Source organism: Patagioenas fasciata, chromosome 1, assembly GCF_037038585.1.
Source record: "Patagioenas fasciata isolate bPatFas1 chromosome 1, bPatFas1.hap1, whole genome shotgun sequence".
In the NCBI taxonomy this organism is placed as follows: Eukaryota; Metazoa; Chordata; class Aves; order Columbiformes; family Columbidae; genus Patagioenas; species Patagioenas fasciata.
This window is the reverse complement of record NC_092520.1, coordinates 204,748,788-204,775,999: the sequence shown is the minus strand read 5'-3', so window position 1 is coordinate 204,775,999 and position 27,212 is coordinate 204,748,788. Positions and strand designations below refer to the sequence as shown.

The 27,212-nt window shown below is 38.2% G+C and overlaps 1 protein-coding gene across 10 annotated transcripts in view; it reads left to right on the top strand.

Moving 5' to 3' along the window:
* CACNA2D1 (calcium voltage-gated channel auxiliary subunit alpha2delta 1) overlaps positions 1 to 27,212 on the top strand; it is a 400,174-nt gene that overhangs the window by 47,173 nt on the left and 325,789 nt on the right. For all 10 annotated transcript variants that reach the window (XR_011737089.1, XM_071803490.1, XM_071803489.1 and 7 more), the window contains exons 2-3: positions 8,157 to 8,238; positions 26,465 to 26,581. Coding sequence is in view for 9 of the 10 variants with exons in the window: in XM_071803490.1 (XP_071659591.1) it covers positions 8,157 to 8,238; positions 26,465 to 26,581 (199 nt within the window). In the remaining variant the exon portion in view is untranslated. The remainder of the gene's footprint in view (positions 1 to 8,156; positions 8,239 to 26,464; positions 26,582 to 27,212) is intronic.

The following is a 27,212-nucleotide window of genomic DNA, read 5'->3' as shown; positions in this document are numbered from 1 at the left end:
TGGGCCTAGAAGTTCTGGGTGAAAACAGTGAGGGGTTTCTGCTTTTCTGAACACTGGAGCAAACACTGAGCAGCTGATGGGGCCATCTGCATTTGACTGTTTCCATTCTGGAACCTACCACTGGAGCTTAATGTTAAGAAGCAAACCATTTAACCATTTGTTTGGATATAAGCAGTCACTGAGGTGTGACAGATGTGCCCTTCACATGCTGTGAGCCATTGACTCGCCACTGACTTTGTCCTGGAAGTCAGTGGTGGAATTTAAATCTCCTGACCTGCTGGAGATTCCTTCTCCTCTTCCTCCTTCGCCTTCTGTCTCTATCAGGGCTTCATGACTGACTCTCTAGTGCCCCATTTATCTGTGATGCTGAGGGATTCCTTGCAAGAGCGGTTGGTAAATCAGTCATTAGTGCTACTGCGTGCTTGTCCTGTGAAGGCTATGAGAGAGAAGAACTGTATTTATATAGAGAATGAGTGTATAATATCTTCTGTAACTGGAAGAGTAAAGAGTAAGAGTACTTGTGACACAAGAGCGTAAAAACCCCAAGTCTAAAAATTAAAATGTCTGCTACTAAAAATCAAGCGTATCCTGAAGAGTTTTCTATCTACATTGACCCTTCCTACACAATGACAGATATGACACAAAAGTTTTGTCTTACTCCCCAAAAGTCTCTATGTGACGAATGAAAAATAACTATTCCAAGCGAGGATTTTACATTTTGAAAACAGGAAGGAGCAAGAGGGACTCTCTGTTCTTAGCTATTGGGACTGTCTTATATCTGGAAAATCCTTGCAGACTACATGAGCAGCAGCTTGCCATGTTTGAGCAGATAAGACAGTCAAATAGGGCAAAAAAAAAAAGTACTATTTTTTCTTCTTGCCAACAGAGGAAATATCTTTTCCTATGGAGCAGATAATTCATTTTGTGCATCCATTTGCATGCACAGAGACAGCATATCTTCTGTATTTTCCTCACTTACTGTGGTAGCTAAACGCCGTGAATTAGCCTGTGTTTTGCTTTTATTACACAAAAGTTCTTTCAGACATTTCTACAAAATTGCAGGGTATTTTTTTTTCAACAGATAACTGGCAGTGCATACACATGCCTGTATCAATATCACACTGAAATTAAGTGGGATTTCCTAACACTTGTAGCTTAGATTGGATATTAGGAAAAAATTCTTCACAGCAAGGGTTGTCAGGCATTGGAACAGGCTGCCCAGGGAAGTGGTGGCGTCCCCATCCCTGGAGGGGTTGAAAAGGTATTTAGACAAGGTTCTTAGGGACATGGTTTAGTGCTAGAGTTAGGTTAGATTATGGCTGAATTTGATGATATTGAGGGTCTCTTCTAACTGAAATGATTCTATGGTTCTATGCCCCAAATCCTTAACTTCCTTGCAAATTGCTATTTGCTATATATAGTATTTCTACTATACTTGTAAGCAGTCATACCTTCACATAGTTCCTTAGCAAATTTCCGGACAATAGAAAGAAGAGTATTAGAGGGTTGTGCAGCACTCCGAGGGGTTCAGGACCATAGATGTTATAGAATGAAGTGAGCATGTCGCTAGATGATGAACTTAAAGCTCCTCCACTCTGAGGCCCCTAAGCAGACTGTTACCTACTCTGTAGTGAGATCTGGAAAATTTGGAAATGGTTATACAGACTACTTTTGGTTTTATATCACATCTAAATTATATAACTCTCTTTTATTCATTTTCTGGCAGTGCAGTGGAGATTCAGAGTTTAGTCTAATAACCATGGAATTTTAGTGAACTTTGCATCAGTCTCTCTATATCAAACCCTTTTCATTCCCTGATTCAGAATCAGTGAGATTTTAGTACACTATGACAGTTTGTTCAGTATTTCACAAAACCTGCCTTTATTACTCCTTCCAAAGTTTGGTTCTCTATATATCTATCCATCCACCCACCCACATACCTGAAATACGAGTACTGTCAGCTTAATAGGTCATCAAAATATATAGTGTATTAAAACTCAGTAGTTTTGCAGTAGGAGGTATAAATGCAGCAACACGGATAATTTCTGTGTCGAAGGTTAGTAATTCCATTGTAACATATGTTCTTCTTTCACATGCCTTCTATAAATTACAATAACAATTTCTGTTTGCCCTTGAGTGTTGCCTAAGAGGCAAAAAGAATGGTTGAGAATCCTGCTTTTATCATAATTTTGTGGCCTTTTCCCCCTACTTCACTGACAGCAAATGTTCTGAAAAACATCTGGTTCTGAATGTGAAGGTTTTTCTAAGCAAGAAAATAGAGTAGGGTTAGCTTGGGAAAAATGTAACAATGCTTGCTTTCTTACTGTTTCTGAGTCTAATCTCATCTATCTTACTGAATTAGGAGCAATGTGTTACATATTTATTATTTGAGAAATATTGACCTGTTATGAAAACTCTTCTTCCTCTTGCTACTTCCAGTTTTCTTTTCTTCTCTTTTCTCTTTTCTTTTCTTTTCTTTTCTTTTCTTTTCTTTTCTTTTCTTTTCTTTTCTTCTCTTCTCTTCTCTTCTCTTCTCTTCTCTTCTCTTCTCTTCTCTTCTCTTCTCTTCTCTTCTCTTCTCTTCTCTTTTCTTTTCTTTTCTTTTCTTTTCTTTTCTTTTCTTTTCCCTTCCCTCCCCTTCCCCTTCCCCTTCCCCTTCCCCTTCCCCTTCCCCTTCCCCTTCCCCTTCCCCTTCCCCTTCTCCTTCCCCTTCCCCTTCCCCTTCCCCTTCCCCTTCCCCTTCCTCTTCCTCTTCCTCTTCCTCTTCCTCTTCCTCTTCCTCTTTCTTTTTTTCTGATATGCAAGAGTTATTCAGAAACTTGAACAAAATATAATCTTAACTGAGGAGGGCTGAATGTGGATCTTCAGCACACCAAGTGACTTCAATTGGCTTAGTTAAGTTCTATTTCTGCCTCTTCAGATCATAAGATTTCATTCAAGCAGAAGTCAGCTAATGGGCCTTAAGTTAGTGTGAGTGGTCTGCAAGCTATGGCATATAATTACATAAATCTACTTTCCTTCAAGTTAGCAGAAAAACATGTATCAGTTTCAGCAGGAAAAACTCTATAACCAAGTTGTTCTTCATCTAGATCTCTTGCTTTGTTTTAGCCTTGTAGTTGAGAACTGCTCTGTTCTGCAAGTACAGTTTGATTATACAGGTTTAACACCAAAATAGGTTTAAATGAAATTAGAAGAAAGATTTCTTAGTCTAGCACGTGTTATATTAAGTTGCAGCATGACCAAGGGCATACTTTTGAAAATCCTCTGACTTCAGGAAATAGAATTGCCCTACTTAAAAAAAAAAAAAGGAAAATAAAGAAGAGGGAAAAAGGTGTTTCTTTTGTTTCATTTTATAGATAAGCTTTCTTTGCTGTCTAAAGAGTTGTTATGCTGCATTGCCTAACAGTGTAGTGTGGATGGATGTCTCTGTAGTGTTCCGGCTGTTTCGTCATCAATCTGGTCACAGCCCAGGGACAGCAGCAGGGTTGTACCTTCCAGTTCCCCAGTAAATGATCTGTGTCTGTCTGTCTTTAATCAGACAGTCCCCTTCACCATTCAAATCATGTAGAAGTTGCTGTGGAAACGCATGTGCGCACTCCTCATTGCTTCGTGTGGGGAAAACCTGTGTGTGGGAGAAGGGTCTTAAAATCAATTGTGCTGCAAAAGGTAATCACCTTTCAGTGGAACATCCATTGCAATTTTCATGCCAAACTGATAATGATAGGAACAAACTAACCTTTTGTACAGGCTTTCTGTTGGTGCCCTTTGCAGAAAGATTGTTGCTTCTTTAAGTCATGGGAGCTCACGTTTGCTGTGACAGCTTTTCAATTGTTAAATAAACTCTGACCATGAGCAGCTGTCAGACAAATATTGCACTACAGGCTTCAGCTAAAAGGAGCACCAGACAAGCATTTCAGCACCTAAAGGCTCTTGTTACATTTTTTTAAAGACACACATTTAAAAACAAAATACAACAAGATAATATGATTCCTTAAATGGAAAAAAAAAAGTTATTTAAAAATTCTGACAAATTTTTCTATGAAAGTTATAGCATGTGATTGTGCCCCTTTCTGAAAAACGCTCTATACCTCAAATGTGCACTTTTGTCTGGTGGCAAGATGGGAGAATTGCTATGCAGAAATAATGATGTTAGACCTTATAAATAATAGTAACGATGTCATTTAAATTCTTGTGGGAAGGCAAGACTAATTATACCAAACATCCTCAGAGCTGTGAAATGCCATTTTATCATTTATACTTTCGATACTCCTCTACAAAAACCTTTCTGAAGCTATAACTGTTTAGGATGTTGGATCCTGCTCTACTAGCTGTTGTATAGACAAGTAAGAAAATGACAGTTTCCACTACAAAAGGTATAATAAGCTAAGATGAATATGCAAGAAAATTATTTTTTAAGGTAAATATGCAGTCAGTACTGGAAAAAGCATTATTATTTACATTGAAGTTACAGCTGGGGAGGGAAATTGCAATTAAATTAGAATGAAGGTGGACTGATATTGTGTACCCTAATCTGTCTAAAAGACCAGTATGTAGCTTAGTTAAGCTGGAGAATCTAGACCAGGAATCACAGTTGTCCTGGGCTGTGCTAAAGACAATGTAGGAGATGGGTAGTTGAGCTTGACCGACTGAGGATAGAAAGAATCAGCTCTGGAGGTGCCTCTTGCCATTGACTGAAGCAGAAGTGTAGTTCAATTGAAAATTACAACAAAACAAAAACAAAACACCAAAACCAGCCTGGGTGACAAATTTCAAAAGGCAGGTGTGGGCTAATTGTATGGAGGCAGGAATTCTAGACAATATATGCGTATTTATTAAAAAATCAAGAATATTTTTGCAAGTTAAGAGAAAAATACTCATTTACGAGTAATAGTAGTTATAAGTAATAGATGTCTTTAAGGATAACTTATGCCAAAATTTCAAGTTTAACTCATATATGTTCTCTGTATTACAGTTTCCTACTTAGGACAGAGGCAAATATATCACGTAAAAATACAAAGCAGTGGGAAATGAAAGAAGTCAATTTAAAAATCAATCCTCCCTGTTTTTTCTATTGACTTCTCTTAGAAATAACTTCTAGAATGTTTATAAATGAAATGGAGCAGAAAAAAATCTCAGTGTGTTCAATTATTTATTTTATGCTTTTGAAAACGATTTTGGGTAATGGGTTTCATTTTTTTTTACCTTTCACATACCTCATTCTTTCACACAGAAAAATAGAAACCATTCAGAACTGGCAGATGATTGCATTTTTGTTGTTCATACTTGTGTTTGTGAGTTGCGGCTGTTCTCACAGATACACATGATGGGCTTAAAGCCACGGTAAACATAATACACTGTAGAGGCGATTTTTAACTTATTTGTCTACAAACCTAAATATTTATATAATGTAAGGGCTTTATGGGGATTTAAACCAGGAAGTTAATTTATTTTGCATCAGATTTTGGAAAGCAAAGTATGGAAGGGAAGGTTTGGGAGCATTAAAACAACAACAAAGTCAGTTGTAATAGTCAATGAAAATGTAATTGGTCCCTAAATCCCTACATATATTGCTTTTGTGTGGCCAAGTTGGAGATGTAGGATGTGAACGAGCAAAGAAATAAGGCAGTAAGAGTACTCTTGGTGATATGGTGCAAAAGTAGAAAACAAATACAGACCATGACTCAGTTGACCTGTTGCACTTATTAGTCTCTGTTGAACATCCGTGGAAAAACATCAATACTAACCTGAAGGATTCTACTCTTTATTTGGCTTGGAGATGGGTAGAAAAGTGACTAAAATCACCACAGAATGGTAAAATAACCTTAATATTAGTCAAATCACACAAAGGATAAGCAGGGTGAAGAAAAAACTAGAAAAGGGCTGCTCAGTTCCAGTGGATAAAAGGAGCCTTTGGACACCTGTTAAAATAGTGTGTCCATCTGGGAGGTCTGTCCTGTAGCATGCTGTGTGTTGGAAACATTTAGGGAGATGTTAATTCCTGCAACAAAGAGTTCTGATGGGGCACTGAAGGACAAACTCATAGAGCTTCCAGTCTTTTTAGTCATTCTACTGCCACCCCATGACTTTCTTAGGATTTCTGAAAAGAGCAGGGGATATATCGAGTTAAGAAGCAGGCCCATTCTGAGGTAAATCCTCTTTACATGCAACAATATGGAGAGAGTACCTCTGGAAATTATGCATCAGTAAGACTTCCAATGAAGACACTTGCTCAAACCCTACAGTTTCCCACTAAAAGTGAGGAAGTTTGCTCTTCCCAATTTATTAGCAGTTTATTACTAATCAGCTATCAGATGACTTTAATCTTAACAACTGTTCTAATTCCCATCAATCCTTTGTAAGTGTCAAAGGGTTTGTCACAGTAAGCATTTCTTACATTCCGTGTTACACGTTTATTTTGTTTTCACAACTTTCACAATTTTCCGTACTTGCTTTTTCCTCATGGAGAATCCAGTGAGTATTTTATAGAGCAGAACTCCTCCTGTCAAGACAAGAAGTACTTGTTTAATATGTCAGAATATTCCACTTGTGGATAAGTGTATTCAAATAGGATTCATGGCAGACAGTATATTGACCGGGGAGCCGCCCAATGTGGATTAAGAAGAGTGTTTTGTCTTAAATATGGCACTTTGGTAAAACTCAGTACCTTTCTGTCCAGATAGTTCCTATTCCTATTTGTACACACATTATTTTGGGCTACCAGAAGGTCCTTCATGATAAGATGCCATAGTCCTAAATCTTCTGCGATTGTATGACTCCATGCTTTCTTCTAAAGCATGGAGAAGAATCCTTTCATAAAAGTAGCAAAGTCACAACTCCATAATAGGCATTTTTCTCTTTTAGGATACTGACAATGATCATGGAAAGGAGTAAAACCAGTTCCCCATATTCTTTCTTAGTCTTCCAAATTCTCCATATTGCACCAAAAATGGACTCTGTCTCTTTTTCCTGTCTTTCCCACTTTCATGAATAATCTAAGCAGTCATTCCTTGGGTGTGAGGTCAGTATAGATATATGTATCTGTTCCATGATTCAGAAGAGGGAGCTGTGATAATGACAGGGATGCTCTGATAGACGAGTTGGAGATCAAACTTTCTGCCTAGGCAAGCAGTACAACCTTCTTCGGTTACAGGAATGAACATGGACCTCACTGGAATAAACCGGTACCACGCCTCCTTTCCTGCTGCAAAACGTGCCATGGCATAGAAACACAAACACTGTATTGGATTCAAAGCTTTTCCAAAGAGTCAGGTTCACTGGGCACAGGGAGCTGAGCATGCACAGCAATAAATCACGGCCTGTTCCCCAGTGAAGAACATCAGCCAGGAGCAGCCGTTTGTTGCTAAAACCACTCATACCACCTATGGCTGCTGCTGCTGGCCCCACTGCTGCTTTCTCGGTGTGTACAGAGAGGGGCTGCAGGGCAGAAGGTTTATTCTGGTTTGTCAGCCTGCTCCCAGCTGTGGTTTTTCCCTTATGCTATCTGCTGGGAGAGGGACCTCAAGTGTCTCAGGAAAGATCTTGGTGGAAGTGAGCTGCAGGCCAGGCAGGTTGTTCTGGTAGGCAGTGTACCAGCTCTTTGTGCTGATCTTTGCTATAGCTTGTGATAGCTACAATGGAATCCTTGGTTTACAGCTGGGTTGGTGTGGTGGTCACCTCAGAAAAATGTATGAGAAGAATCAGGTCATTAAGGCTGGGTAGAGGGTCTTCTGGAAAAAAAAAGTAATAATAATAATAAATATATATATATATATATATGTATATATAAGTTAGGCTCTATCACATTTGGAAAAGACCTTGGTACCTGTCAACAAGAGGCAGTGATATATTTGATGGTGAAGACAGTGTCTGTCCTGGAGAGCACCAGGGAGACTTCAGCTTAAGAGAAGTAAAAGAAAGAAAAAAGCAAGTGACTTACATTTGAGTCAGTGAAAGGGAACAACATCAGGGGGTAGCCTGAGTATTTTGACCCATTCTAAGCTTAATATTTTTAACAAAGATAGGTCTTGTTGATTCTGTTTTCAATTTTATCAGTATATTCTGACTTTAAGCCCTTTTCCTGTGCTATATAATTGTGTGTAAGTTCCATTTGACAGTGATCTGATTGGATGTCTCTCTTATCTTTTTGGTTTTTGTAGGATAAAATCATGGGTAGATAAGATGCAAGAAGATCTTGTAACATTAGCACGAACTGCGAGTGGAGTGGACGAGCTTGCTCGTGTAAGTAAGAAGACACACTTTAGACTGCAGTAACTAGAAACTGAAGTGACATTATGATCATTTCATCCCAACATAATGAATTAAAGAGAATTAAACTCTGCAGTGATTGCTGAGAGAGAAATGAACAACCCAGACATCCATCAATTCAATCTCTTAATGCTGCAGCACTTGCTCACTGCTAATATTTAATCAGCTTTGCAGTATCAGACATAAGCCTTACCATTGTTGCAACACTTCCACCTGAAGCAAGCGCTTTTAATGTTTGTCAAATACGGTATCCAGGAAAAAACCATTCATGGCAGTGGAAAATTCTGCTCTCTATTAACAAGGGTGACTATTTTTCTGACACATATTTCCTGAAATGAGGCAGCTTTGGGTTAGAAGAAAAGTAGACGAGAATGAAAACTACTTTTATTCAGCTGTTCCAATTTAACCCAAAGTGTGTTTTAGGGAAGAACTTACAATTCTTCTGGCATTGAGACGAAACTTTTGTGCTATATTCTGTTCACAGAAGGTAGAAACACGACTGCAATTGCAGCAAAATGAAGCAAAAATTCAGAAAATTTCAGGATTATGCTGCCTGTATGACTTCGCCTGTATATAACATGATCCAGTATGCAACCACAGGATCATATATTTCCCTCTTTCTATCCCTGCACAAGTCCCATGGCTCCTTCTGTGAACTGATGGATATCTGGGTTGATGTAAGACTCTATAATGAAGGGAAATGTTGCTGGTATGTCAGGAAGGTTATTCTGTCAGCCAACAAAAGCTCTTGGTGCTGTGGAACTGAACATGAAGCCATAAGATTTGGTTTTCAGAAGTCATAATGTCCCCAAATGATCCATGAAATGAATAGTAACTGTGTTTCAAAGCCATAAAGAAACACATCGAAAAAAACAGCCATGAAGTTTCTCAGATTTAAGAATGTATTAATGCATTCCTTTGATCTTAATGACTTTTTATCCAAACATCCACATGTCTCATGTGAATCCTGTCTCAGAAGGACATTTTCCCTTTACTGACTATAAGACAAGGCTAGATGACTAGCTCAGATGTCCCTGTTTACCTTGTGGAAGTTTCAATTTAGATGACATCACTGTCCTATTGAAGGAAGGGCTGTGTCACCTCATGTACATGAGGAACACAAAAGAAGATTACAGAGATCTACTTCTGGCCTTTCCCAGTATCTGAGTGCTTCATATGGCAACACAATTTAAGGTAGATGTTTTAGATGCACTTTTTAATCTCAGAAAACCCCAAACAAACTGAAAACAGAATCATGAGATCCTAACACAAAGCATCAGACTGACACACACATGGGTTTCCAGCACAGGATCTCGACAACACAGAAATGTGTATCACTAGAGCTTCCTGAGGAACTGTGAGGTTTAGCCAGCGTGGAAAACTGATGGGAATTTTTGTAGGTGGATTTCACACGTATCTGCTGACAGAGAGCAGCGAGGCTTGTGAATCATGCCTCTCCAGGTTTTGGTGAGGAGTTTCAGCTAAGAGGAGGGAAGGCCCTTCTTGTTCACCTGATTTTGGTGTAATCTGTTCTCTTCTGCACTTGCCATGTCTCTTTTTTCCCTACCATCTCCTCCTTCAGCATCATACCTCTGATCCACCATTGGACATTCCATTCCATTCCATTCCATTCCATTCCATTCCATTCCATTCCATTCCTGTTGTATGGCCATACTGTACTGCATGGCCTGTCTTTCATCTCTCCTGAACATATTCTATGTTTCAGTCTCAGTCTCTGCATTTGCAGTTTGGCCAGTCTGCCTTTCTCCCTTACACTGGCTTCTTATCCCTATTTTAGGATGTCTCTCTTCTGCTTTTTCCAGTTCAGCACTTTTCTCTGGACTCTTTATTTTGCCTTAGTGTTTCCTAAACATTCTGTCCAGATGTGTGTGGCCAGCCTGCCCAAATACTCCTGTTGCATCTCTTCCACGGGTATTTTTCTTCCCCCTTCTAACCTTTCCCTCCTCACTGGTTCTTAGTCCTAGACCTGTGGTTTTCTCCAGTATGCTTTTTCTATTTCTCCTCCTCTTCCACATTCTCCTCTCCTTATTCTTTGCCTGTCATTTTCCAAGCTGGTATCTCCTACTTCCATATCCCAGTCTTTTACTCTTCATTCAGTTCTCGCTTGCTTTCTCTCCCACTGCTTAGACCACAAGGGTGTAGAGATCACCTGAGAGACCACAGCAAGTCTGAGCTTTGGCTTCTGAAGAGATGTGATGTTCTCTAGGAGGGATGCTTTTTCGGTTGGAAAACACCTGCATGTAGGATCTCAGGGATTTAGCTGATAAAATCTCTGCAGTGACCTGCAGGTGCTTTTTGGACTAAAATTAGTTAAACACCAAAGAGTAAAAAGTGTATCTTTGAATACATGTGTTGAGTTTTTAATCTATGCAGGGACCATGGGGTATTTCAAAGGGAAATGAGTTAGAGAGGATTTCTAACAAGAAAAAAAACAAGTTTTTGTATCAAGTGTTTTGCTTGGCATTTCCATGCAGAGACCACATAGTAAAATCCACAATGAAAAGCCAAGAGATTGACATTGTCACTTTTTTCCCTGAGGAAAATGTTAGTTTAGGTAGTTAATATTCAGCAAATTTACAGGCTGCTGAAACAGTCTTATACTGAGAACTGTTGGGTGAGCATAATAATATATGGTGCTACCAGCTATGCTTCAAGTATAGCACAGTGACATTCATGCTGAAAAAAAATTAATCTCTGAATACTGTAGGTGAGTTCCTTTCTGAAAGCCCAAATTTATAGCCCACTTCAAGCAAATAATGAGATATCTCAGAGAGTATCCAGCAAGTGATCAATATGTGCTTGTAATCCTAAGATTAAAAGCATGAAATGGGGATGTTTCCATGTAAAATATTCATCTTTATCAAAGCCCATTGTTTGACCTAAATTGTATGATGTCTTTCTCTAGCCACAAGGTTTTAATTAGCTCTCTTCTCTGCAAGGGAGAATGCAAAGCCCTGCGAGGTGTGAGCCAGTCTCTCCCTCTCTCCCACTTTCCTCTTGTTTACAGGCTATTGTCACTTTCCCATTTTTGAAAGATTTTTTATTTACTTATTTATTTATTTATTTTGTGCACTGCCTAATAACATTTAATTAGTTCTCTTCTGAAATGAACCACAATCTTGGAAAAATGGAGACTACGAGACATTAAAAACAGTGTTCTTGCATGCCTTGCTCAAGCTTTAAAAACACTTAACAGTCAGATTGAATTTTCAGCTTTGTTTCTGACTCATTACTTCTTCCAACTCCAGCATTGTTTGGACCAAGACTATAGTCATCATGTTGTTGGAATACTTCAATGAAGAAATAAATTTCTTTGTTTTATCTATCCCTCCTCTCTCCAAAATAGAATGATTAATTAAAGAAAAAAAAAAAAAGGACAGACTGCTCCTATTATAAAATAATAGTAGACATGACTTTCTGTGAACAGCTGTAGTAGCAGAGTGTGTAGGGTTGGAAAGCTGCATTTCAGTTGGATGGATTTTTGGTAGGAGAAATGTCTTTCCTTTTTCTAGGGAAAATCAATTTTGATTTGACCAAGTGCTGAGGTTAAAGCTCATAGCAAGGGCATGGAACAGATTATAACCATTTCACAGCCTGCTCAGCATCTCCCTGGACTCAGTCCCACTGGTTCAGCTGGAGTTACATTCCGTGTCTACTTCACACACTTGAGTCTTCAGTGAAATTTCCTTAAGCGACCAAGACAGCTCTCAAAGTAGCACAATTACTGCGTTCGCAGCTGGAGTGAATTAATTCTTCAAAAAACAGGGCTTTTCCAATTAGTTGCTGTGTCATGTAAGTTTGTTGTGTTTTCATAACTCGTTGAAGATATCTCAGGGTTCATCAGTGCTATACGTGCTTGCATGTGTGTTGGATGACTGTGGGTCTCTGTGCTGCAAGAAATTTTATTACACAATGTTCTCTTCTGGAGAAGTCAGAAATATTTTCTTCTGGCCAACACAGAAACGTGTAGGAACACTGCCTGAACACACACAGAAGCACAGAATGGTTAAGGTTGGAAGGGACCTCTGGAGATCATCTAACCCAACCCACCTGCTAGAGAAGGTTCACCCAGAGTAGATTGCACAGGAATGTGTCCAGGTGGGTTTGAATGTCTCCAGAGAAGGAGACTCCACAACCTCTCTGGGCAGCCTGTTCCAGTGCTCTGGAACCCTCTAAATAAAGAAGTTTCTCCTTATGTTCAGATGGAACCTCCTGTGCTGCTCCTGTGTCTGCGCCCATTGCCCCTCGTCCTATTGTTGGGCACCACTGAAAAGAGTCTGGTCCCATCCTCTTGACACCCACCCTTGAGATATTTATAAACATTGATGAGATCCCCTCTCAGCCTTCTCTTCTCCAGGCTGAACAGACCCAACTCTCTCAGTCTGTCTTCATTAGAAAGATGCTCCAGACCCCTCATCATATTTGTAGCTCTCTGCTGCACTCCCTCCAGTAGTTCCTTGTCATTCTTAAAGTGAGGAGCCCAGAACTGGATGCAGTTCTCCAAATGCGGTCTCACCAGGGCAGAGCAGAGAGGGAGAATTACTTTGATTTTAGACTGGGAGAGCTTTTGACCACAGAGAATGTAAAATAAAGTATAATATGTACTTCCATAGGAATAAAGACATTCAAATCTAAAACATCATTGAACCCAAGTGAGGGACTTGTTAGGTGGACAGCATACATTTTGAGATCAGAACCTACATAAAAATCTGATTTATTCTGCAGTGTTGACATAGATATCCAGTGTTCACATTCAACATAAGCTCAATTGAATGGAATCATGTTTAGAGAGAGGAATCTCCTCAAAGAATTTGCTTTTCTTTGTTCATTGGCAAATTTCTTAGAGTGACTTGGAAGCACAGTCTTGTCCTAGTAGCTAACAACTCTTCATCTTGCTTTTGCACGTGCAGTAGAGCCATTGCAAACCGCTGCGACTTTCATTAATCACAACTTTTGAAAATATCTGAGTAGTGGCGATACACTATGATATGCTCATGAATACTCCATATATTGTTAAAAACATTTTTGATCTGATTTAGTGAATTACTTCAGTAGTGAGAATGTTTCTGAAAATATGAATATGTTTATGCCAATGGACATTTCATACACCTTTTCTCTTACTAGCAATGAGAACAACCAATAGGAAGCAAAATTGTGAAAGAAATCTTGGAAGCCATTACATTAAGAGCTCTACATTGAGGCTATGCTTATCCATAGCCTTAACAAAGCAAACCAATATATCTAGAGTAGAAGGAACAGACAAAACAGATATGTGTAAGAGATGGAGAGGCAGGAAAGAGCTGAGGTTTATTATGATGCACAGAAGAACCATACTCTGTAATTTATAGATGTGCCTTTACTCACTAATTGATATTTGCCATGTGGAGAGAATCTTGATCCAACCAAGAACTGAATTGATTTTCTTTTTTCCCATTTAGAGCTTTAACTCCAGGTCATTCTTCCTCTGAATTAGTTGTGGTAAATTAATACTTTGGTGGTATGAATTAACATGAATACTAGAAACATCTAAATGTAAGTTCTGTTATCAGTAAGATCGATTGTATTTAAAGCGTAATTCCTCCTTGTGTCCTTCAAGTCTTAATTATACTATCTGGACATGGTCTTAAAATGGTCTTCCAAAAATAGTTTTAAAACATAGCTTTAAATACTGCTTTTTTGACCATTATTAGGAATTTAGACAAGATCAGGGAGAACTCCAACTTGGATTTAATACCAGTGTAATATCCTCCTTGCAGTAATGCAAAGATCAGTTCAACAAGGCAGTAAGTCAGGATTAGAGATGCTAAAATACTCAGCTGGTTGAAAACTGACATGGCTCCACTGACTTCAGTGGATTACACTGATTTACATTTGCTAAGAATCATGCCCAACAACAGTTAATTTACAATTCGAGGAGGTAAAAAGGACTTTGAAACAAACAAACATTTTTACAGAAGAAACAGAGGCTGTAGCTTGATATTATGCCTGCTGTAGATTCCCAGCTGGACAGGGTATTTTTGGGTCCTTTATATGATTTAACAGACTTTTTTTCCCTGGAAGAGCAAAGGGAATGTTTAGAAGAAGGTGTTGTAAATACAACTTGAGACTTAAAACAGGTAGACAGGATGCAAAGGAAAATCTTTGTTAAGGAGGTACAAGACATCCAATGTGCTTTGTAAAATATCTCTCAGCTAAGACACAGCTTAGTGCATGCGCTTTAATGTTCTAAGTATCATGTTTTTAAATAAATAAATAAACTCAAACAGTCATATAATTGTCCATTAAACTTAAAAAGGTTCATGTAACTTTACCTTACTGGTGAACTCTCTCTGCTGTCAGGCATTATGAAGCTGCTGCGGTGTGAATGATAAGCAGCATTTACAGAGCTTTTTACAGACTTTAAAAAAGTAAGAAGGAATAGACAGCAGCTTAATAGAATTTTAAAACCCATATAGCAAAATAAATGTTGAGGATGTATCTGATCTCACTAGCTTCATTTGTCAGGCATTTTGGTTTTGTAAAGACAAAAAAATGCACACAGAGTTCCAAGTCACATTCTATACATATAAATAGTTAGCAGGTGGGAAAAAATAGGTGAATAACCTACTGAACTACGGAATTGAGTAAATACATAGACCTGTTTTCATTGAAGTAAGCTCAACTTTTGTTTTTACACAGACCTTTCGCAGCAAAGGCCTATGACTAAGCTAATTGACGGCTCTTTTAATCTAATAAACTACAACAAGTGTACTTCTGATTTCCAGCTCCCAAAACACCTCTAGGGAGAGGAGAGAGGAGAGAGGGATCCCTGCAGTACCCAGAAAGGGAGACCTGACTGGAGAACATCCCTTAGAGCAACACACGAGCCTATCTGCTCCAAGCTGATTGAAGAGAATTCTCTTTCACATAAACACTATATTATAAATGTGGGTCTATGTTAAGAGCTTTGACATGACAAACATACTGGAGCTTCACTATGACTGCTATGGCAAAAAAATGCCATGTTGTACAGTGTAACCTTTTCAAGCAGTGACATAATTGAACGAAGCAGCAGATAGAGAGGCAGTTCCAAGGAAACCTAGTCTCTGAACCTGTTTTCTTTTTGATACATCGCTGCGGAAACAATCCGTGCATGAAGTTCATAAGGCATGCTGTTATTATAGTCCCAGGAGCTGTAGAGTGAACCCATATACACTGACTTGGCCTTTAAATGATATTCATACTGAGATAGAAATACCGTTTTTTCCTCCAAAGTGAGAGCTACACGCAGATATTTGATATGTGACAATGAGTTCCATTCACAGAATGTGTCCACCAGCAACTGTTAGAATTTTTTATTTATTTCTTTTCTCTCTGGAATGCTGTTTTATAATAATTAGCTCTTTCTTGCTGAACACCCAGCCGAGGTTCTGCATGAGTACATTTCATCCACTGCTCAGTGTGAGGTCTCTGTGCCTCATGCACAGATGGTGTGAGGCTGCTGAAGTGCTCAGGTTGGCAGCGGATTCCCCATCCATCCTTTTAGCTTTCCAGGTCTTGGATCAGCACCTAGAGTCGAACTGAGATGAGTGACTTGTAAAAGAGATGCTGGTCTCGCATTTGAACTGCCCTGGGGCAGGGATGTTCAGGAAAGCTTCCTGCTGCCAAAAAAATTTGTGACCTGGGGGTGATTTTCTGTTGGACTCATTAGAGGTCTTTGCTAAATTAGTGTTATGTTCTAGAGCCTTTACAGACATGACACTAATGCATTACCTATAGAAGCTGCCATATATAGCTTGCCTGGTTCTCTCTGGTACCTGTATAGAGGTCTGTGCAAGGGGAGGTTTTAACATGTTGCTTGAACTTTATGTAAAATTTGTATCTGCATTACTTCTCCCTACTTCCATAAGTGATCTGGAATTGCTGTTTCAAAAGCTGGTTTGACAGACAAGTTAACAGTAAAAGTTTTCATCATTACTATTTTTCTCTATGATTGGCATGCTACTTATGTAGTTCTTTCTCTAAAATCACCAAGTTAATGGAGATGAATTAGCAAAAGTTCTATATAAATTTGAGATTATCTATTAAAAAATAAAGCTGATCCATAAAACTGAAATTCCATTTATTTTTACCAGTTTGTTTGTTTGTTTGTTTGTTTTTGTTTTTTGTTTTTTGCTTTTTTTTTTTTATTATATTTATCAGATTGGATTCAGTTTGAATATGCTTTAGCCAAAGGAAGAGTATTGTACCTCATTCTATTCTCTGATGAACTGCTAGAGTGACCTATGCTATACATGACCATGTTCCAGAATATATTACATTCAATCTTGTTAAGGCTGAAGTAGTGGAGAGCCTTATGATTAAGAAAAATATAAAGAAGAAATGTGAGAATTGATAATTTTTTTAAAAAATTGTTTGATTTTAAGAATAACAGTACAAACGTTTGGTTTACATTTCTCTGTCTATGGAAGAATTTCATTTGAATGTTCTGATTGCTATAGATTCCGATGAGCTTGTCACTGTTTTGACCCTGAATTATAAGACACTTCTGACCTATAATATTTTAATATATTGGTGTGCAGTCTTTCTCCTTCTTCACTCCTGAAAAAGGGAAACATAACCGATAGCACAACCCTTGTAGGTATCACTCGCATAGCTGTAAAGCTCTTCACCGTGTGCCCTGGGTGTACTCTGCAGTGCTTCAAGAGAGGAGATAATGTGCTTAAATGTGGCAATTAAGGAAACTTTTCTATCCAGTGAATACATTTTGCCACCCAGTAAGGTTCACTGTGGCTGTTATCAAAAGCCAGAAAAATATTGTGTCCTTTTTTTCCCCTTTTTTTCTCTTCTTGTTATTCTCAATGGAACACAAGACTAAACCTCCTTTTTTAGCATCAAATAAAACAGAGAGGAATTTTTAACTGTAGAAACCAAATTGAATTAAATTTTGAAGAGCCATTTTGAAATTAAAATTTAAAAATCCCTCAAGTGTTTTGAAGTTGTCAAAGCACTTTTTGTATCCTCATTGGGTTGCTGAAACTTCCCTGAGTTCAGGGCAATTTTATGAGTGGTGCTGGTAGGCCTAGAACTGCAGTTTTCCATGAAAGTGCACTTTAGTACATTGTTTTTCTAAGAAGCAGAACGATAAAAATCTGAAAGCAAAGAAACAACTCCTTCAGTAATGTGTTATAAGATAGTTCATCGTAAGTGGGATTGGTCGAGTGGGCATGTATGAGGCCAGTGCTCTTAAAACCTGAATCCTTTCCAAGCATAAGTTGGCTGTTGCACACTATTTACATTTATGCCTTTTCCCTCAACCCTAAGGTGGGGACACCAGTTTGCTCTCTGAACGGGTTGTGGCGAAGGGAAATGAGATCGAAGTTACTTTTAGAATGGAATTATGAAGGGATTAGTACAGCGAAACATGGACATTTTGGGTAGTCATTGGGAGGTCAGAGACCATTTACAGGAATTAAAGTAATGTATGAGATGGGTTAGACTGGTTAGAGATTCCCAAAATACACTAACAGTCTTTTTTGTAATACAGTATTTAGAAAGATACATCCCATTTGAGATATACCACTGCCACTGCTACATTCAGTGTGCAACCAAATCCCAAATCTGCAGGCATTAAATATAGACTCCTCCAAACTCAATTCTGTTGAGTTTACACATTGCTAACCAATGTCGAGATGTCAGGAAAATTAAATCACTTTTAAAAATGCAGGCTGGGAAATTTGAAGACACATCTGCAAGTTCTCTTTGTAATCCAAATGGAAATTAAGAGATTGTCAAAACACAGGGAGCCTCATTTATTTTTTGCAGCTGCTTCTCCCCCTCTTCTCCCTTAGCAATAAACTGGCATTTTGAAGAGTTCCTTCTTCCAGCAAACAAAATCAGCTGGAAGTCTCTAAGAATGGGTGGCTGCATTAACCAAGCTTGCTCAGGCTCAAGGGAAGGGGTGGCCTAATATTGCCATAGTTTTAATTACTGTTTGATGATGTGGATAATCTTTGAGTGAAGCACTGTTCTTGGTTCATTTAGAACTTTCCATTGGCTTTAACACTAATAAAATCTGTCCTATTGTTGCTTATGTTCAGATGTTTCTCATAGAAGCTGAGAGCAAATTAAAGATTTTCCTTGAAAAAAAACCACCACACACCAAAATCAGAAAATAAGTCAAACACTATAGCTAATCAGTTTCCAAGTCCTGCGGTTAGTAAAACACACAAAAAAAGACTCTGATAGTTCCCTGGAACTTAAAATTACCTTTGGGGAGTGAGTCAGTGGGTGTTAAATTGCATTAAAAGCAGCTGAGACAGGGCAAAATTTCCTATGAATAAGTGAGCTTGAAAAATTACATAAGTGCCCACCTCAAAATATGCCAGAAATGCAGAAGAAATCTGAAACACTTTCTTCTTATTGTTCTTCTGTTACAAAAGTACATTTTGTACTCATCATGAGTTGGGATTTTTGGGTTCTCATCCAGTCTCAGCTAAGAGTCTGAGCTAAAGCTGCTGTGAAACCACTAAATGAGTCTTGTTATTTAATACTATATTGCTATCGCTATGAAACAAAATTGGATGTCTTAAAATATATTTTATTTAACAAAGGGGGATTTTTTAGATCTGTTTTTGATGTTTGTACAATAACAGAGGTACAAAGCTGAACTCGTGTTTTATGGATTGAACACAATGTGACAATTACGAAAATTACTTCTGAATTTTAAGGTCCTCTAGAGTACTTTGTTAATTATCAACTGTCAAAAGTGTCTGGTTATTCCATCCTACAAAGCATCCCTGATTATCTGCTTTCCTATGAGTAGACACCTGAGTGAGCTAGTTGACTCTGGCACTGTTATGCTTTGTGATGCTAACTGAGGCATAAGCATTCCCAACATCTTGCAGAATTCAGCCTGAATGTTTTCCTTAACAATGAACTAGTTCTGATGTTTTTTTCCTAATGCGCACACAGCTACTATGATATATCAGGGTTTTCAATGTGTCAGCTGCCCTGTCACTTGTCATCCCAGACCTTTACAGCACTCAGTGATCGGGTGAGTGATTCTGAAAACCAGAGCTACAGTAAACTATTGGGGTGTTTTTTTCCTTTGTGTTGTTGCCATGAATTTCAAGAATGAAGGCATCTGTGAGTTGCTAGGGAGCAGCTGTAATCTTATTTATACACTATGTGTAACAGAGAGTAAGACATTTTTAAAATACTCAGACTGATTTCTTTGAACATACAGAACGCTTCTCGGGAAGAAGCATTTTTCAATGTGTTCCACAATGAATCACTTGTGATTCAAAGACTATAAATGTCTTGTGAGAAAAAAAATATCTCTGGCACAGAAATAGAAAGTGTATAACTTTGGAAATAGGATATGGTAGGAAGAAGGTAGAATTTACTGCCTCTGGGCAGATGATATAATTGTTTGTGACTACTAAAAATTTGAGTTAAATGAAAATATCTACAGTAATAAAAGGCTAACAATGATAATGACTCACATGGATTGGAGTAGTTATTTCTGTTTTCTAACTTTTCCTGCTCCCAAACTCTCTTCATATGTTTGCATGGCTGTCAAACAGCCCCCCTTCTCCGCTTCTCTCACATAAATGAGATCATGACATGTAACTTCATGGCATTCATAATGCCAACAAAGAAAATTAGTGAATATGTGGGTGTTAGTTGATATTTTGTTAGCTAAACAAAGTTACTAAAACTGAAGCTGTTTGTGATTCTGTAAACACATTGAATATTGCTGATAAAACAATATCATTTCATCAAAATATTTGTTTTGAAAATTTTACCATTATTCAAGGCTTCAATAAGCAGTGTGTTTTTTTTTAACTAGATGACTTTTTTTTCTATTAAATTTGTGGGGCAGTCAGTCTGTATGATTTTATTTTGGATGAGAAGAGGGAGGAAGGAGAGCAATGAATGAGCTCAGACTCACCAACATCCTGGGCCAAGCTGAAGTAGATGTATAAATTAGAAAAAACTCTCTAAGTTATCGCATTAGCTATTTTTTTATTTAATATTTTGATACATTTTATTAGGCAAGAATTTTACTTCAATCAAGAATTGAAAGGTAAGTATCTTTTGTCTAGATAAGGAGCAGATAGAAATACTCTGTATTGGAATGAATAAACCACTGGAAGTGCCTGTTCCTTTCAGTGATTGTGAAGGTGACTCGGGTGCTTGCTCAGCCTTAGGTTTAGAAACCCCTAAGTTACATAAATCCCCGACTGTTTGCAAAGAACCAACATAATTTTTCAATTCTTATTGGTTTTAGCAGGGAATGAGAGAGTGCGCAGAACCAGCTTTGGTGTGGAGTGACACCCAAAGCGTACACGCTGGATGGGACTTCAGAAGTTGGCCTGAACCTGTTGGGGTATTTCTGCATCTTACTCCCCAGCAATCATGGCTCTAAATGTTCTTTTAGTGTGAGGTCAGCTCTGTACCTGAGCTACTTCTCTGCATTTGTGACATAGTGTGCCACAGCTAATAAGTCATCTGGGGTTGCTGGCGCATGAGGTGTCTGTTGCAGAAATGCTGGCTCTGAATGTGGTGTCAGATTAGCTCTTTCACAACCACAGGTAGTAAATCTGTAGCTGTTTCACAAAGAAATGTGCAAACATCTGTGAAAAGCGTTCTACAGTTTTTCTAGTTCCATCTTCTAGTTCCGGGCCGTTAATGCTGAGGTAAGGTAGTTTCCTCTGTGTAGCTCCAGCCTGAGTCAGGGAGGGAGGGGAGTGTTTAGCTCTGACTGCAAGTTTAAAGGAGTTGATGACAGGGTCTGTCACCAGTCTCAGACGTGACAAGCAATGAACCAAGTCCAGGATTCAACTGGGGCCTCCAGTCATGAGTAAAAGGAGATAGGGCGAGGAACAGGTTGGAGACAAGCTTACAGCATGGGTCAAATGTCCATTCAAGTGACAGGACTAGGGAAAAGCTTTGACATACATGTGAGAGGTCCACCTAGAAGATGGGCTACCTACAGGGTAGGACCAAAACCCATCCAGGGGGTAGGGCTGGAGACAGGCTCACCCACACCATAGTCCAGGACTGGGCTGAAATGGAGCCTGTGAACCGGGGTGCAGGCGGAGGTTTCTGGTGAGGCAGGTCATGGTCATCGAGGCCTATTAGTGGTCCAGGGTGGTAGAAAGCAAGAGACTTTTTGGAAGGACCAGGGGAAGCTGACCATAGGAGGCCCAATCCAAAAGCAGGAACCAGGCAGGAAGAGAATAATTTACAAACCCTTTATTTATTATTTGTTCTGTTCTGAGTTTTGTTTGCTTGTTTTTCCTACGTATTTAGTAAGTTAGGTGCTATATAAGCTTGTAAAACCTAGCTCGAAATTTCACAAGCACTCTCGGTATTTTGGTGCAGTCACTTTCAAAAATGATGGAGGAAGACCCACCACAAAGTTTTGGTTGATTTGGGGTCCCAAGCTCAGTAGTATCTCTGAACAGTAATTTTACCGCCATGATACTCTCCAGCTGCTCTAGACTGATGATAAACCATTGATTGTGGACAGAGGTGTTCCATCAGACTAGCTGAACTAAGTGGTCTTGAAAAGAGTGTTGAAATAGTACAAACATCAATATATTTACCATCTGTAGACAGGTATTACTGGAATTGTTGAGTTATTTTGTTTTTCTATTCCAAAGCATATTTAAAGATAGGAAAAGATACAGCATTTTAGGTTAACTTTTGAAATTCTGGGTTTGAATTTCTGAAGATCTTGTCTCATAAAACGTCTGTTAAATGTTCATGAAAGTATTCAGTGCTAGAACTGAGACCGCCATGTTCATGTCCCACGCTTGGGCCCTCGGCCAGGTTACCTGATGAAAAGGGTCCTTTTTTTCTTAAATGGGGAGACTGCCAGTTTCAAAACAAACAGACAAACTAACAAAGAGACGAAGGAGTTCTATTGTCATTTAGAACAATTCAATGTGAATTATTATCCCTTGTTATTTGGGTAATCTGGGTAAACAGTGCCAAGACCACAGAGCCAAAGCACGGATAATTTGTCACTCTCAGGAACTTTTTCTGAGGGTAATAAAGCATGAGGGCCATTTAAATAAATTTCAATGTTAGAGGGGGCCCCAATGCCTGCCACAATGTAGCAAGAGCCATGCAATGAAGGCACATCTTTCATTCTCTCTCAATTGGTACAGAAATGTTTTTCTTTCCCTCATAAGTCTTATAGAAAGCAAGGAGCATGTCTCTTTGTGAGAGGTTTATAAAGGTGTCCTTGAAGAATGAGTGGAGAGGGCCATGTTCTGCCAAGGACCTGACTGTATTTTATAATCTTTACCACATGCAACTATCGTCCTTCTTTTTGTGTTGTTTGACCCCAGTGTGACTCTCTCCACCATATTGTCTCCCCTAAAACCTTGCAGTTCATTATACCAGAATAAATACTCAGCATTTAGAAAGCAATTTTAATATGTTCTTGCCTGAAAAGTACGTGACTATAGACTTCAGAGAAAAATTATTTCTTGTGCTATGACCTTGCAGATTTCACTTAGCCATGCAATGAGACTTTATTCTGCGAGAACTGGTAGGGTTTTACTGACAATTTTGAGAGCTTTTAGCACAACATAAATGATTAAAGTACTAAAAATGATTTTAGGTGTAAAAGCCAACCCAAACTTGCATTCACTTGGTCAAAGCAATTTAATAAAATATATTCAAATTAGCTCTTCTTAACAAGCCACGGAGCCTGCCAAATTGCATTTTGAAAGAGAAATGAGCACACCTTTGCTGATAAGAGCCTTTATGGCTATTTGAGATGAGCTTTTGCTAATTGTGTTTGACTGCTAGGTGGGAGGTTTGGAAAAGGAAAAGTTTGTCCCAGGGTGCCAAATCCTGAAGCGTGTATTATTTCCTCATGTGTTGTTGTGCTGAACTGCTGCAGTGCTACATCTGAATTAAAGAAAAGGGGAGCAGGCAACAAATAAATTATGTACGCACCTCTTAAATAATTAGTGAAGATTTCTTACAGTGTGCCGTGGTAGTAGTGACAGGTATCATGCTTCAGGAAAACAAAGAAGTGTGTGAAGTTCCCAGTTATTTCTGATACCTTTTGTGTGGGAGCCTGTGGGATAAATCTTCCACTACCAGCAGAAGGAGGGAGATGAGTGCTCTGAGCCATGACATGGGGTAAAACGAAGAGGAGGACAACGAGTCACCGACTCAACTCTATGTGGGATGTTGCACAAAACTCAGTGGGGTTTTTTGGGGCGGATGGGTTGATTATTTATTTATTTATTTATTTAAATCACAGACAGATAACAGCTTGTGAAGCCAGATTCGGAGTCAGGCTTTCTCAGTGGTAGGACCCGCAATCCTTGTTATAAAGGTTTTAAGTTGAAGTATAAATAGGATACCTGTCTCTTGTGGCGGTGATGTGAAGGAAGTGGGGGCAGAAGGGGTTAACGATACATCTGCCATGGTTTTATTGTCACCCCGCAATCAAACCTCGACAACCCACTAAACCACGATTTGATAGTCTGCAGCTTTCAAACCATTCAAGCTTAGAGGTATAGGAACAACTTCCCTGTAGGAATGGGATGTGGGAAAAAATTGCCTGCTTTCAAATTGGGGTTTATAGGATCATGTGTTTACTATAAGAATGAGTTAGATATAGGAATGAAAGTGCAAATTTTCTATCCACATTCTCAAATCGTCATCAGTATGACTTACTGTGTCTTTGCTTTACATTGAAATGTTAAGTCCAGCCAATTATTTTTATGTGTTTCTGGTTGGTGGGGAGCAAAATCACGGTTGTGTGGATGCAGCGCACCATCACCTTAACTTCTGCTGAGGCTGTTAGATCACAACCTGTCAGAAAATGTATTTCACTGAGTGCTTAAAGACGTCAAAAAATCAGCAATATAGTCTTTGCACTTATGTAGCTGGTCAGCACAGTCTCCAAGTCACCAAGATCATTGGTCTGCTCCAAACCTGCATTACTTGAGTCGCCTGTGCCTCTACTGTGTGTTTTCTTTGCTTGTGGCCTTCTTAATGTTTGTTTGTAATACTGACTGAAAAATGTAATTACAATGAAATGCCATTTTTGCAATGTTCTACTGTTTTCTCCAAATTTTATGATGTTTTTGCCTAATTGAAATTCCAAAATGAAAGGGGATTATATTTAAATTTTCTAACTGCTTTCACCATTGAGCAAATGAAAAGCAACTGCATGAAGAAATCTGCAAAAAGAGAAACCAGTACAAAAATGAACAAAGCAAAACTTTTTTACAGGTAGAATACATGAATGCTTTAAAATGATTTTGTAAATTATTATTTTAAAATTTCCATGAAGTTTATTTTACATTTTTCTAGCCTATTTGCAAAATCTTGTGACCATTCTTCTATAAGTTTAGCAACTTTTCTTCAGACAGTGACAAATGAAGTTTAAAGAATTTGGCACTACATTTCTTTTCAAAGACATGAACACCTGGTACCACCCATATTCCAGTGTCTGTTCCTTACGTGATCAGGGTGAATATTTGCTGATGATGGGAAAACTGTAGATTTTTGCCAGATTTAGAGGTCACTCCAATTTAGATGCTCCTCTGAAACTTCCATTATTCAGCCCATCTGTATCTATAAAACTGGTTTCTACTCTTGCCTTACCTGTAGGACTCTAAGGCTCTTCTGGTCACTATAGTCAATTGAGCTCCAAATGCCACTGCTGAATGTGCAAATTTAATGTATTTTGAAGAACAATGTAAGAAATTCCAAAGTGATCAATTGCAGGACAAAATGTCTTTATTTCCAATTTTGTTGATTAATAATTGACCTATAGAGCATTTCTACTATTAAGATAAGTCCTCAAAATAAAAGATAGATATTTTGGGTTAAACTTTGTGTGACAATTTTGAAGTCAAGCACTTCAAAAATATCCAAACTGTAATCTGAGCTCATTAGAAATGATCTTCTTTTGTAGTGGCTTTCTGCTCACAATGCACTGATTTTTTAAAATAATTGCTACCATATGAAGAATTAAAGAATATTCTAATTACTCAGTTACCGGTGGAAAGGAAAGACTGTACTTCTGATGAAAGAAAACCCACAAACCCAGCGTAAGTGTTGTGAAATTCAAAAGTGATGAAAACATATGACAGTTTATGAGACATGCGTGATAAAAATTTGCAGCTACAACTATAGTTGTCAGAAATTTATTTGTGATAAATACCCTTCCAAGTATCAGAGGCATATTTTGGGGAGTTTCTTCAAGGTCTCCATAGCTTTAACCTGAGAAATCTGACTGGAGTTGCTCCCTGGGAGATGTGGTTGGTGTTAATTAGTTTTCCCCATTTGCCCATCTAGCCATAAGGTATCCACCTTTTTTTCTTTTATTCCTTTTCCCCCAAATAATGTATTTTTTCTTTATCTAGTTCTAGTAAGACAGAGATAAGCAAGTGGATTTCTTGCTACTCTTTACTTTCTTTACACCTTGTGGTTGCGTGCATTTCATTGTAGTGGCTTTTTTCAGCAAATCAAATTATCTCTTTCATATACATGTTCTGCTTTGGAAACAGTTAATGTTTCCTCACCAGAGATAACCTTTATTCACAATAGAGGAGAAACACAATTATAGTTCCTTTCGCTTTATCACCCATCTTTTCTCCTTCCTTTTTTCCCCCATTTCCCCTTTTTTCCCCTCTTTTCTTATATTTTTTCTTCCTCTTCATTCCTCATAAATACTAACACTGCAATATGAATAAATAGATAAGTGAGTAAATTGATTGCATTAGCATAACTTAAGTGACTTACTTCAAATACCATGTTTGTTGTTCAGTGTTCAAGGAAGAAGTAAATTTTGCAATGATTATTTGATTTCAGCCTCAGTCATTTCAAGGGATCTTTGTTTTACTGTTTCTCAGCATTGTATGGAAATTAGATTCCTTGAACACATAGCAGTTGAATAGTCCGTCACTAGAAACAATCTGGTTTTAAGATTTATCAAACTATTTTTAGTGGCACCTTCTACTTCTCAGTCAAAAAAGTGAAGTATTTCTCTATTTCTTTCCTGAAGCATGTTTGGATTTTCCTAGCAATAGCTTTTTTCAGGCTCTCCAGTAAGAAGAGAGGACATCTTGATGCCTATTCTGACAAGTCACTTTGCTTGCTCTGCATGTCTTTTGCCATTTTGATTTATTTCAGTTTTTTCCTCTTGCAGATTTATTCCAGAAACAATCACTTGTATACTGTAGAAGCCAACAATCCTCGTCAGCTGGTGGAAATTGCAGCCAGAGACATCGAAAAACTTCTGAGTAATAGGTCTAAAGCCTTGGTGGTGAGTACTAATGGGTTATATTTCCTATTTTCTATTTAGCTTTTAAAAAATAATCTTTATTCGTTGTTGAAACATGGTTTTTGTTGCTTTTGCTGCCTATACACTTACGGGTAGTGTCAGCCTGATGTGTACAGGACATGACATGTAGATAGATGGCTCCTGACATCATGGTAGAAAATGAACTCATTAGTTCTCTGGCATAGGGCAGATGCTTATAATATTGACAGACAGATTAGGAACCATAGCCAAGTAACAAATCAAGTTATAAATAGATTGGAAAATATTCCTTTAAGTGACGCACATGAATTCTTATGGCTTGAAGATCACTGTACTCTACAGTCACTAGTGATCTTGTGGAAACAAGAAGTAGAGTTTTTTAAAATGTGATTTTAAAATAATGGTGTCTTTGAAGTCATGATGTTCATTTTAGTATTATTGCTAACTACATCTGCTGCTATTTGGTCTCCATCTTTTCAGTTACTCAGTCTTTTTTGATGGTAGCAAGTAATTTTTCTTCAACAAATGTAGCCATGTGTGAATCAGATTAATTTCCATAAATATTCTATTTCTGACTTGTTAATTTAATCAGTATTTCAATCATGTTTCGTATCAGCAAAGATAATTCTGAACT